The sequence below is a fragment of the Tarenaya hassleriana genome, unplaced genomic scaffold (assembly GCF_000463585.1).
Source record: "Tarenaya hassleriana unplaced genomic scaffold, ASM46358v1 Cleome1, whole genome shotgun sequence".
In the NCBI taxonomy this organism is placed as follows: domain Eukaryota; kingdom Viridiplantae; phylum Streptophyta; class Magnoliopsida; order Brassicales; family Cleomaceae; genus Tarenaya; species Tarenaya hassleriana.
Window position 1 is genome coordinate 9,192,788 of NW_010960187.1, and position 12,977 is coordinate 9,205,764.

At 38.7% G+C, this 12,977-nt stretch overlaps 1 protein-coding gene across 1 annotated transcript; it reads left to right on the plus strand.

The window, feature by feature from the left end:
* On the plus strand, positions 1-4,885 carry LOC104821048 (autophagy-related protein 18h-like). Its single transcript, XM_010551786.2, has 9 exons — positions 1-462; positions 773-1,228; positions 1,398-1,838; positions 2,165-2,410; positions 2,493-3,254; positions 3,373-3,548; positions 3,632-3,702; positions 3,856-4,341; positions 4,497-4,885. The coding sequence occupies exons 1-9, from the start codon at positions 274-276 to the stop codon at positions 4,499-4,501; spliced, it is 2,832 nt and encodes a 943-aa protein (XP_010550088.1). The 5' UTR covers positions 1-273; the 3' UTR covers positions 4,502-4,885.
* The last annotated feature ends 8,092 nt before the right edge of the window (positions 4,886-12,977 follow it).

Genomic DNA, 12,977 nt, shown 5'->3' on the forward strand with positions numbered 1-12,977 from the left:
AAGAGAGAGAGAGAGAAGAAAAGGAAAGAACAGTTTCTTATTTTCTTCTTCTTTGTCTCGTCTTCTCCATCGTTCTCTGTCAAGGTCAAAAAAACACAACCGAACAATCACCGCAAATCTAACGAGGGAACAAATATGGCGAAACGCCACAGCTTCACGAGTTGAAGGATCTCTTCGTTCTCTTCTGCTGCTTATGCGGTTCCCGATCGGCGATTTGTCCCCGGTGTGTCTCCGGTGGCCGGAAATATCGGATTCGTCGATTTGGATTTGACTATGAGGAAAAGCGCCAAATTCAACAACAAAAACGGCGATAATCACAGTAAGAACGGTACCAATGGCTTGTTGCCGAGTTCACTGAAAATCATCTCCACCTTCATCAGAACCGCTTCCTCTGGAGTCCGTTCAGCTAGCGCCTCCGTCGCCGCTTCTCTCTCCGGAGAGTCTCAGGAGCAAAAGGACCAGGTTTGTCTCGATTAATTTCTCCGATTCGCGATTCTGGATTTGTTTTTATAATCTTGGTTTCGTTGCCAGTTGAATCTGATCCGTTTTAATTTCTGATCGGTTCTCCTGTTCGAGTTTGTTTCGCGTCCCTTTGACCGGATTAGGAAGATTAGGGATTTTTAGTCTGCTAGGTTTTGAGTTTATTAGAAGGAAATTCCGGAATGGAAATGTTACGTTTCGAATTCAAGAGAAATTAGGAGCTGATTCGTGTTTACATAACTCTATGAAATTTGTTTCGAGATAATGCTTAACATTTTGTTTATATAAGCAGGTGCTTTGGTCCTCCTTTGACGTACTACACACAGATGCATCTTCCTTCAAGCATGTCCACTTGCTTGGTTATTCCAATGGGTTTCAAGTCCTTGACGTCAATGATGCTGCTAATGTCCGTGAACTTGTTTCAAGGCGGGATGATCCAGTCACATTCTTACAGATGCAGTCCCTCCCTGCGAAATGTGAGGGCATTGAAGGATTTAGATCATCACATCCTATCCTTCTAGTGGTTGCTGATGAATCTAAAGGCTCAGGTCCTATTTTCACTGCTAGAGATGGATCAATTAGAAATGGTTACGAAGATCCTCGGATGGGAAATCTCGCCCTGTCTCCCACAGTTGTTCGATTCTATTCTCTGAGATCTCACAACTATGTACATGTTCTAAGATTCCGATCAACTGTCTATATGGTCAGATGCAGCCCCCGTGTAGTAGCTGTTGGCCTTGGTTCACAGGTTCTGTCTACCAACTCAAGCAGATGTGATATGTTTTGCTTTCCATGAGATCCGACGTAGATAGTTTACTTTGTATTTCATTATATAATTTCTCGCTACTTCTTAGACAACTCTGCTAATAAAGAGATGCATCTAATCATGCTGTTGAAATGTGTTTATATTGCTGCAGATATACTGTTTTGATGCTCTGACTCTTGAGAACAAATTCAGTGTTCTCTCATATCCAGTCCCCCAGTTTGGAAGCCAAGGGATATCTGGGGTCAATATCGGATATGGTCCAATGGCTGTCGGTCCTAGATGGTTAGCTTATGCTTCCAACAATCCTTTGTCATCTAGTACTGGTCGTCTAAGCCCACAGACTCTTACGTCTCCTGGTGTCAGTCCATCTACCTCGCCAAGCAATGGAAATCTAGTGGCAAGATATGCCATGGAATCCAGTAAGCATCTGGCCACTGGATTAATCAACTTGGGTGACAAGGGTTACAAGACTTTATCTAAATACTGCCAGGATCTCAAGCATGATGGTACTGGTTCTCCTGTTTCATCTAGTTCCAGTTGGAAAGTTGGTCGTGCAGCATCACAATCAGCAGAAACAGATGTTGCTGGAACGGTTAGTCTTTAATAATCCAAGCATAGTTTCTGATAATTTGGAATCTGGGTTGGTTCTTAACTTTTATGAGTGGACATAGTTAAACTTTGCAAGACTATGCAGAAAAAATCACGAGTTACAGAATGCACGACATGGGAAAGTTTAAAAGTGTTCTGATATGTTTCTTCATATTCCTCTCAGGTCATTTATTAAGTATATAGAGAGCTTGTACTAGGTTCCGTTCTCAAATATTTTGTGTTCTGTGTTGGGTGATTCTGATCCACCTGAGACTTGAGAACTGTCTTACGACCAGGTATAACTCTTTTATCGATATGACACTTATGCAGGTTGTCATCAAAGATTTTGAATCGCGAGCTATTATATCGCAGTTCAAAGCTCACACTAGCCCAATATCTGCTCTGTGTTTTGATCCAAGTGGCACTCTGCTAGTCACTGCTTCAATCCATGGAAACAATATAAATGTCTTTCGGATTATGCCAGCTTCCTCAAAGAGTCGATCAGGCACCCGAAGCTATGATTGGAGCTCCTCTCATGTGCATTTGTACAAACTGCATCGTGGCATGACATCAGCTGTAAGTTTGTGTTCCATTTTTTGTTGTGAATTTCTTTCCATCCTCACATCCTCGTCGGACTCAGACTTCGTGTTATTCTCAGGTAATACAAGATATTTGCTTTAGTCATTACAGTCAGTGGGTTGCGATTGTTTCATCCAAGGGTACATGCCATATTTTTGTTCTTTCCCCTTTTGGTGGAGAGAATGTTCTTGAAATACGGAATTCTCATGCCAGTGGATCTGTACTTGCACCATCATTGTCTCTGCCATGGTGGTCGAGTTCGTCATTCACAACCAACCATTTTTCACCTCCTCCGCCAGCATCTGTAAACCTTACTGTAATTAGCCGAATCAAAAGCAACAATTTCTTACAAGCTGCAAGTTCAGTTGCTGGGAAACCATCTTTTCCCTCTGGTGCTCTTGCTGTTGTTTTCCATCAATCTGTGCCTGCCGAGTCACTGTCAGATCATGCCCTGGAGTATTTGCTGGTCTACACTCCGTCAGGTCATGTGGTTCAATACAAACTTGTACCGCCTGTTGGGGGAGACCTGGCTGAAAGCAATTCACGAATTGGAGCTGTTTCTTTGCCAACCTCTGAAGAGGAGTTGCGAGTGAAAGTCGAACCAGTTCAGTGTTGGGATGTCTGCCGAAGAACAGATTGGCCCGAAAGAGAGGAGAACATACATGGGCTTACTCTTGGTGGACGAGAAACTGCAGATATTATTATGGATGCTTCTGATGGTGAAGATAATGACATTGGGCACAAGGAGTTGGTGAAGCCCCCAGAAAAACACCAAGTATATCTTGCCAATGCAGAGGTGCAGATTAACTCAGGAAGGAGACCGATCTGGCAAAATTCTAAGGTTCTCATGAACTATTTATACCTGTTTTTGTCTTACCCAGCCAAGGGGCCATTCTTTCTTATCTTACACCATGTTAGTATTTCCAACTTCATGACATTGCTATAAAAATTATTGCCAGATATCTTTCTACTCGATGTGTCCACCAGAGGTTGATGGCGAGAACTCAGGTGTGCACCGGTCTGGGGGGGAGACAGAAATCGAGAAAGTATCTACAAGAGAGATTGAAATAAAGAAGAAGGATCTGCTGCCTGTGTTCGATAATTTTAATGGTGTATACTCCAGTATGGGCAACCGGTAATTTACTAGAGCAGCTGGTCGCTTCACTTCTTTCATATTCATCTATGTTTGCCAATTTGTGATTTCTTTGTTTCTTGCAGGGGGCTTACTGGGGAAAGGTACCCAGATTCACTTTATGATCCTGACCAAATGAAAGAAAATCCATTGAAAGGTACTGCTGAATCTAAGTTAAGGTTTACAATTCTCAGTTGGAAACTTTGCGAGAAGGCGACATATTTTGTCTTGGTTGGTCACAGTCAATTTCCTTCTAGTATTGTGTTGTTGTTCTCGATTTGATCTTTCCATTGGTATGCTGAATCATCAGGGATTTCTTACTTGGCCATTGGATCTGGGAATGAAAGTGATGACAGGAAAAGAAGCAGGCATCCCTCTTTTGGAGTACATATACAAAATCAAAGTCCTCCTACCGGAGTTAGCAGTTCTAGATCTTTCAAACAACCTGTAGTTTCCATATCTCCTTCTAAAGAGACTGATTATGTAGACACTGATCTACCCGCTGGAAGAACCATTGCGGATAGCAGCGGGACAAGTGAAGCTTCTACTGCAAGCTCTAACCGTTCTGATATGAGCATGAATGTCCTGGATGAGGGAACAATCGATGAATCACCCAATTTCGAGCAGTTCTTCAAAGAGGGGTATTATGCCACAACTGCGCCTGTTGAAGCTCATGAATCCGCAGAAATCGCTACTGAAGCAGACAATGATGACGCCCCATCTGAACGTGAAAAATCAGAGGAAGGTGGCGATGACGATGATATGCTTGGGGGCATTTTCGCTTTCTCAGAAGAAGGTAAGACTTATATAACTCACTATTCATTTTCGATTTAGCATCTTCTTGCATATTCCTTATGGAAATAAATCGGATTATTCTTGATAATCTGAAGAAATGCAAGGTAATTTGAATCGATTCTCTCCACTGAGATTGGTACTGTTGGATCTTTGCAGGTTGATTATGCCAGGTTGTTCTCGTGGTTCATGTCTTGGTCATGTCGTGCTTCTGCTGGTAGTTAATAAGACACGTCTCGTACAGAGCCAAGCCCCAACGGAGAGGGTCATTTACTAATATAAGATGCTTACTGACTGATCAAATACCTAAAACACCAAATCAAATTGGCTTCTTTGTCGTGTGTTTCCAGTTTCGGGGAACATTCCGGTCTTACTCTCGTGTTCATTTCATTGTGTAAATACTGTAAATGGATATTCGTCATCAACAGTCTCTCGATTTTCATGGACTGGGTTCTTTGTTTTTTTTTTCACGTGTAACTCTATATTCATTCATCGGAAAAAGAAAAAAAAGAAGTTAGAATAAAGAAGATTATTTTGTTTGGGTTTTACATAACTGACCATTTTGTTTTGGGTTGGATCATTTAATTTCATGTTTCTACAGGAATTGCAGGAACTGAAGACATGACATCAAAGCTAGTTCAGTGCTAGGAATGTTCAGGTACATTCCTACAATCTTGGTCTTTTTATATGGTCATGGGATCATATTGTCATTCGTCGGGTTAGGAAGTGTGTGAATTGTGATATCAAATCATCGAATCGGCATGTGTAATGTATTGTGTAGAGAAGGACCAATAATTTCATTGTAGCTGTAAATTCTGAGGAGTCCTTTTAGGCATTTTTTTAGAATATATGAAACTTTACTGAGTGATTTATCCGTAATTGTCAATGTCTATGAAGATTCAGGAGTATGTAGCCTGCGGTAAAAGGTGAAAACCTTTACCCATTTGAAGTCTAGAAATTAGGTTTCCCAACTAGCCTTTTTAACCGTGGTGATAAGCTTATGCCCATGTTTTACTGTGATCGGAAAATTTCCCGGCGCCAATTTTCCTACTCCCGAGGACTGTTGTTTGTCGGAGTTTAAGATATCTAAGCGGTAAAATATTGCATGCCGACTAAACCGGCGACAGGTTTGATGGGTACAGAGAGCGGCAAGTTTTGGTTGAAGGAAGAATCTGAGATCTTTGGTTGAGATCTCATCAAGGGGATAGGGATGTTGGTGTAGGGCCAAAACAAAACAATAAAATCAAATTGATGGTCCGAGTTTGCTCCCAATCTTTCGATATCTCTCTCTCTTTTCGTTCTGTGTACCATTATTTGCTTCTTCTTTTTTTTTAGTTTCAATTGTCATTTTTTGATGCATATATGTGTCTTTTGGCCCATACCCAGGAGAGATTTCTCATCATTTTCCTCTCCATTTGAGTGCTTCGTTTTAGTTTTTTGGTAACCCCTTTCTTAATTTCTTTAAATGTATATATGCGTGAAGCAATTCCAAGAATATGAGCACAGTACATTGTGGTTAAGAAGAAGTTACTTGGTTTTAATGGCAAATGGATTTTGGTGGCTTCAAATGACCTCAGTTAAACCATATTTTGAGGGGGAAAAAAAAGACTTTAAGCCCATATGTCCTTTTACTTTATTCTCAATTTGACACACGGCTTAACAAATTCAACAAATCATATATAATTAGTTTTAAAATAATGAAAAATTAAAACAATTCCCAGAGAAGGTTCATCTTTATTAGAATTCAATTACGTTTATTCGATGTATCATGCAAAGTTTATAATTTTATTACACATTATAACATATATTATCATTGTTAAAATTATATTTGCATTATCTAAGATTTGCAGATAATATCATATCCTCCTCTAGTCACTAGTACAATTTGAATTCGTTATTTATGTGTATCTTTGATTGGTTTTAGATCCTTTCATCTTTTTCGTCACCTTTGATACATTGAACAATTTCTATGCATTTATGATAAAAACATCCACCATTCATATAGGCTATTTCGATGTCATTGGTTTTGTTTATGATCATTTCATCTACTATTACAAGATAATTCTATAGGAACCAATGTCCCAAAAGTGTTTTTAGTTTACAAATATATACATATGTTGATATCGCAAAAAACCGGAATGCATTTGAATAGAAAAAACAAATAAATAATATAAACAGATTCATCTCCTAAAGTTACAATACACATCTTCTAAAATCCCGATACACAACACACAAAATTGCAATATATCACTTCAATCTAAATTGATAAGAAAATTTATGAGGATCAAAATAAAAATAAAAGTGACACGGTTACATTTATAAACATGTTCAACAAAAACATATATAGTTTTGAATTTAAGAAGCAATACATATAAAAACAATAAATATGTTAGGTTTTAATCATGAAACTTAGAACAAATCCAAGAGAAAATTCATTTTTATTAGAATTCTAGATTGCGTATTCAATTTATCATGTAAGAATAACTTGATTTTAACATCAGAAATACTATCAAGTTAAAGATTTAGAGTTTTCCACTAAAGAGTAATTGTGAATTAAATTCGAGTTTTTTTTTTTAACTAAATAACAATTTTTAATGCAAGCGGCTTCCTCAAACACCGCATTTGTGTCTGTCTGCAATCGTGCACGAGGGGTGACTCAAAGTTTTTTTTTTTTTTGAAATGTGAATCTATTTACGTCAAAAAGAACTTACATATCGGGTTTTTGTTACCGAGAAAACAAAAGAAACTTACACTTCCATGAGCTAAGCTAACAAAAAGGAGGGATGATTTTCGTATGATAATCATGGTGGCCTTGTTAGATAGAACCAAGCTTGTAAGAGGGTGTTTTCCTGATGGTTGGGGCCTGATTGATGGGCCAATATGATGTTCCTGATGAGGCTGTCAAGCCTATGTGACTCAAAGTTATTGAAACACTACCTTTGTTTTAATGAATGACTAAAATATCTAAAAATCCACGTACATCTTTCCAATCTTTTCTAAAATTTGGACCATAGTTAAAGTAGTATGTAAAAGATAAAATACACATGAAAATCTAAAATGCAAGTTAATATATAATTTTACAACACATGATAATATATAATATCATTATTAAAATTATATTTATATAAATGCAAGTTTGTAGTTATTGTGTTTGAAGAAATTTGGACCCTCAAAGAGTAAAACGGAAAAACTAACCAGTTCTATTCACTTGAGAAAACTGTCAAGTACAACTCACTTTTTGTTAGAGCTACTCAACACCCATTTTACAACACATGATAATATATAATATCATTATTAAAATTATATTTATATCATCTATGATTTGTAGTTATTGTGTTTGAAGAAATTTGGACCCTCAAAGAGTAAAACGGAAAAACTAACCAGTTCTATTCACTTGAGAAAACTGTCAAGTACAACTCACTTTTTGTTAGAGCTACTCAACACCCAGATGAAACTCCCCCTGAGTTTCAACTCTCTCTCACAATGAATTCTACCGATCAAAAACCTTACCAACCCAAACGCTCACCAAAGGAATAGAGATTTTTCCATTAGGTCTCCCCCTCAGATCCACGCCCAAACACTCACCAGAGAAAAGAGATTTTCCCAATCGGTCTCTCTCTCAAACCCACACTCACTCAAAAGTGAGTGCTCACTCACTAACAAAAAGACTCTCTTTTAGTCAAATATGCTTTGCTCTCCGTGAGAACTGATATGCACTTGCTCTCTCCTTTATATAGGCTCCTCCAGTTCGCCTTAGATCTCCACGAATTGATTTGATAGACTCCTCCTTCAAGTCATGCAAACTTCGTGGCTTAACTTCGTAGCTCTATCTCTTCAGATTGCTTTTCCTAAAATCTCTCCAAGTGGTTGACATTGAGTCCATCTCAATCTCTTAGTCTTTGACTTTATCTCAAACTCGTCAGTTGTACCTCAGATTTGCGTGAGTTCTATCTCGCCGGATTCTTCTCCTGAAATCTCTCCTGAAATCTCTCAAGTCTGTTGAACCTGCAATAACCACTTAACAACCAAACAACACATATGCAAATAATTGCACTAACAATCTCCCCCTTTTTGGTTATTTCAGATCATGCACACACACATAAAAATATTCTCAATTCAGCATAACTTCGCATCAGGATTCACATCATGATTCAGACATATTTGACTTTGATTCACTTAACAACACATTTCTCCACATTCACTCAGACAAGTTTGACTTAAATTTGAAGTAACTCTGACCACTTTGACCTTGTCTTTTTCTTTTGTTCCTGTACGTTCTCAGTTCCATTGATGGAATCATATATCGTCTCATTATCTTCATCCTCTTAATCATCATCTATACATTCTCCCCCTGTGTGCATGTATGAAATAATCCAAAATCTTGAGTGAGAAGAGATTTAAGACACTTACCTGGCTTGCAGAATTTTGAATCTTCCTCTTGGATCTAGTTAAGTCAAACTTGTCTGAGTGAATGTGGAGAAATGTGTTGTTAAGTGAATCAAAGTCAAATATGTCTGAATCATGATGTGAATCCTGATGCGAAGTTATGCTGAATTGAGAATATTTTTATGTGTGTGTGCATGATCTGAAATAACCAAAAAGGGGGAGATTGTTAGTGCAATTATCCACATTGTCCAATAACTTAGTCATTACTTCACCACTCAACTCAAATCCGGTTTATATATATATTTTTTTTGAAAATCAAATGAAAACACATGCGAGATTAATTGGGATCTTTCAAATTTTAAATCTAATAACATCATTCGACAGATCATTAGAGCATAATGCTTGATCAGTTAAGTCAGAAATACCTCACTTTCCACCGAACACTTCACTGACTTTTCTCCCCCTGAACTTCTAGGACGTTGAAACTGAGCATGCAAGTTTCACCATTTAAGTCCAGACTATCTCACTGAGATATACTCTTGTAATGTTTCAAATTACAGCGGAGTATGATGCATGAATATCATCTGCCCTTAGACCATCGTATAGACTGCATGTGGTTCAACTTAGACCCGAGTGATTCAATTTTCCAATCTACTCATATCAACTTTTCTTTCTTTCCTTTTTCTTTCTTTTTCTTTTTCCTTTTTCATCACCCTTTTTTTTCTTTTTCTTTTCCTTCTTTTCCTTCCTTTTTTTTTTGTCATTCAGGAGTACTAAGTCAACAGAGGAGTATCAGGGGATGTCCATGTCAATTTTTTTTTTGAAGTATACTTGGCATACCTGTCAAGTATCACTGACTCTCCTTCACAATCATTGAACCAAATCACTTTCGAATAGACACCATTAGAGATAAAATCAGATTTCTCCTAAACCAAAAGATTTTTTTATAAAAAAAACACACAAACCCATTCATATCAAGTGGTTTCGTAAAGATATCAGCTAATTGGCCTACGATATCAACATGAAGTTGATCAAGGAACAAAAACAGAGTGAGTCAACACTCACTGACTTGAGGAAACAGCTGATCAAAGAACAAAAGGAGAAAGATTCAATTATCATTGATCTAAAGAAGCAGCTGAAAGAAAAAGAAGAAAAGATCACCTTACTACAAAGTCAGTTGGATGAGACTATGAAAAAAGTAAGGATGCTCGGAAGTGGTACAAAAAAGCTTGATCATCTACTGAGAATTGGGCGAACTGATTCTGGGCATGCTGGCCTAGGATACACTGGAGGAAGTATTAACAAAGTAGGAAACTTTGTTTCTGGAGGAAAGCTTGGAGATGAGAATATTGTTCCGGTCAAAAATACTCCAAGAATCAAGTTTGATCTTCATCCGAGAAAGCAGTATCGTGAGCACAGAAGTTGTTTTCATTGTGGCAAAAGAGGACATATCAGAGTGAACTGCTACTGGAGGAGAAATCAGGTACCACTCGCACCAAGATGGAGACAAGTCTGGAGGAGGAAAGATATCAACAGGTGCAATATTGCTTGTACATCAGAGCTGAAGTCGTGGGTCATTCACACTTCCACTCACATCATTGGCTAGGTAGTTTCGACGAACAGGGGGCTCAGGATCACTTTTCATATCCTCTTCTAGCACTTCAGAATTCTGAGATGAAGTGAGATGTACCTGGTCAAGATCTGAGTGATCACTAACTGGTTCTCGAAGTATATCAGATATCTCGTAAGCTTTCCCTCTACTTTGATGCCATAACTCTGTCGTCGATCGATCATCCCAAGTATAACAGTTACTCGGTGTTCGCTTTCCTTTTCCAATAATCTTTCCTTTTCGTCCATCACCAAATATAACATTGTCACCCTTGTTGCTTTCTTCAAAAGTAGAAAGTCGACTCATGTCACCAGTCCTGTGTTTCGAGCATCCATTGTCGAAATACCACTGACTTTCTCTTGAATTCAGCTCTGATGTACAAGCAATATTGCACCTGTTGATATCTTTCCTCCTCCAGACTTGTCTCCATCTTGGTGCGAGTGGTACCTGATTTCTCCTCCAGTAGCAGTTCACTCTGATATGTCCTCTTTTGCCACAATGAAAACAACTTCTGTGCTCACGATACTGCTTTCTCGGATGAAGATCAAACTTGATTCTTGGAGTATTTTTGACCGGAACAATATTCTCATCTCCAAGCTTTCCTCCAGAAACAAAGTTTCCTACTTTGTTAATACTTCCTCCAGTGTATCCTAGGCCAGCATGCCCAGAATCAGTTCGCCCAATTCTCAGTAGATGATCAAGCTTTTTTGTACCACTTCCGAGCATCCTTACTTTTTTCATAGTCTCATCCAACTAACTTTGTAGTAAGGTGATCTTTTCTTCTTTTTCTTTCAGCTGCTTCTTTAGAACAATGATAATTGAATCTTTCTCCTTTTGTTCTTTGATCAGCTGTTTCCTCAAGTCATGGTTAGTTTTTCCGTTTTACTCTTTGAGGGTCCAAACTTCTTCAATTGGTATCAGAGCTGGTCACCGATCGTAGGAACGTGTCCTCTCATATCGGTGTAAGTGTGGAAGACACAACATGGACTCGATCAAAGGGTTTCACGCTCTTGTTCCTCATGTTCTTTTGTGTCACCAAAGAGTGCAACGAAATTTGAGTGTTCTTCTTCATCTTCATCATATTCAGTTTCCAACTCTTCGTGAGTGAGTGAAGATTTTCCTTTTGACTTCCCACCAGCACACTCGTTCTTCATATGACCATACCCTTTGCATTTATAACATTGAAGATCCTTTAGATTCCTCAACATTGCTTCTCTCTTAGCAATGTTAGGACACTCAGCTTTCCAATGACCAACTCCCTTGCATTCGAGACACTTTCCAGTGTTTCTCAGCTCAGATGTTCCAGTAGTCACTGGCTTTTTCTTGAAAAATCTGTTGAGCTTTTTCACAATCATCATCATGCCCTCGTCCAGTGATACTTGACCTTGAGTGTCAGATATCTCTGGGACATGGAAAGCCATATTTTTGTGCGACGTTGTTGATCTCTTTGGCTTCTCATACAACTCTAATTCTAATTCATGAGCAGCAAATGCACCAACTGTTTCTTTGAAACTAACAGTGTCTACATTATTTACCATGGTGAATACAGATTTATGAGACATAAACTTTTTAGGTAAACTTACAAGAAGTTTGGCCACCAATTGTTTGTCTCGGTAGGTCTTTCCAAGAACTTCAGCCTCGTTTGCTAATGCATTCAACCTCCCGCAAAATTCCTTGACACTTTCGTTTTCACCCATCTGAAGCATGTTGAATTGATGTTTGATCAGATCTCTCCTTGTGCGTTTAACACTTGAGGTACCTTCATGAATTAGTTCAAGTGCATCCCAGGCTTCTTTTGCTGACTTACACCCTTGGATCTGCTTGAATTCGTCCTTATCAACGGTATTGAAGATGATGGTTATCGCCTTTGAATTTAATGCCGATGCTCTCTTCTCTTTGGTTGTCCATTTAGATCTAGGCTTCAGAATTTTCTTCCCATCAACCACGTGAGTTGGAGCACTCCATCCTTCTTCCACCGAACTCCAAGCATCTTCATCAATCCCTTTGATGAGATTCATTGCTTTTACTTTCCAAAAGCTATAATTCTCCGAATCAAGAATTGTGTACGTCCCAAGAGCGTGAAACCCTTTGATCGAGTCCATGTTGTGTCTTCCACACTTACACCGATATGAGAGGACACGTTCCTACGATCGGTGACCAGCTCTGATACCAATTGAAGAAGTTTGGACCCTCAAAGAGTAAAACGGAAAAACTAACCAGTTCTATTCACTTGAGAAAACTGTCAAGTACAACTCACTTTTTGTTAGAGCTACTCAACACCCAGATGAAACTCCCCCTGAGTTTCAACTCACTCTCACAATGAATTCTACCGATTAAAAACCTTACCAAACATTAACGCTCACCAAAGGAATAGAGATTTTTCCATTAGGTCTCCCCCTCAGATCCACGCCCAAACACTCACCAGAGAAAAGAGATTTGCCCAATCGGTCTCTCTCTCAAACCCACACTCACTCAAAAGTGAGTGCTCACTCACTAACAAAAAGACTCTCTTTTAGTCAAATATGCTTTGCTCTCCGTGAGAACTGATATGCACTTGCTCTCTCCTTTATATAGGCTCCTCCAGTTCGCCTTAGATCTCCACGAATTGATTTGATAGACTCCTCCTTGATTTTCTTTGATTTCAT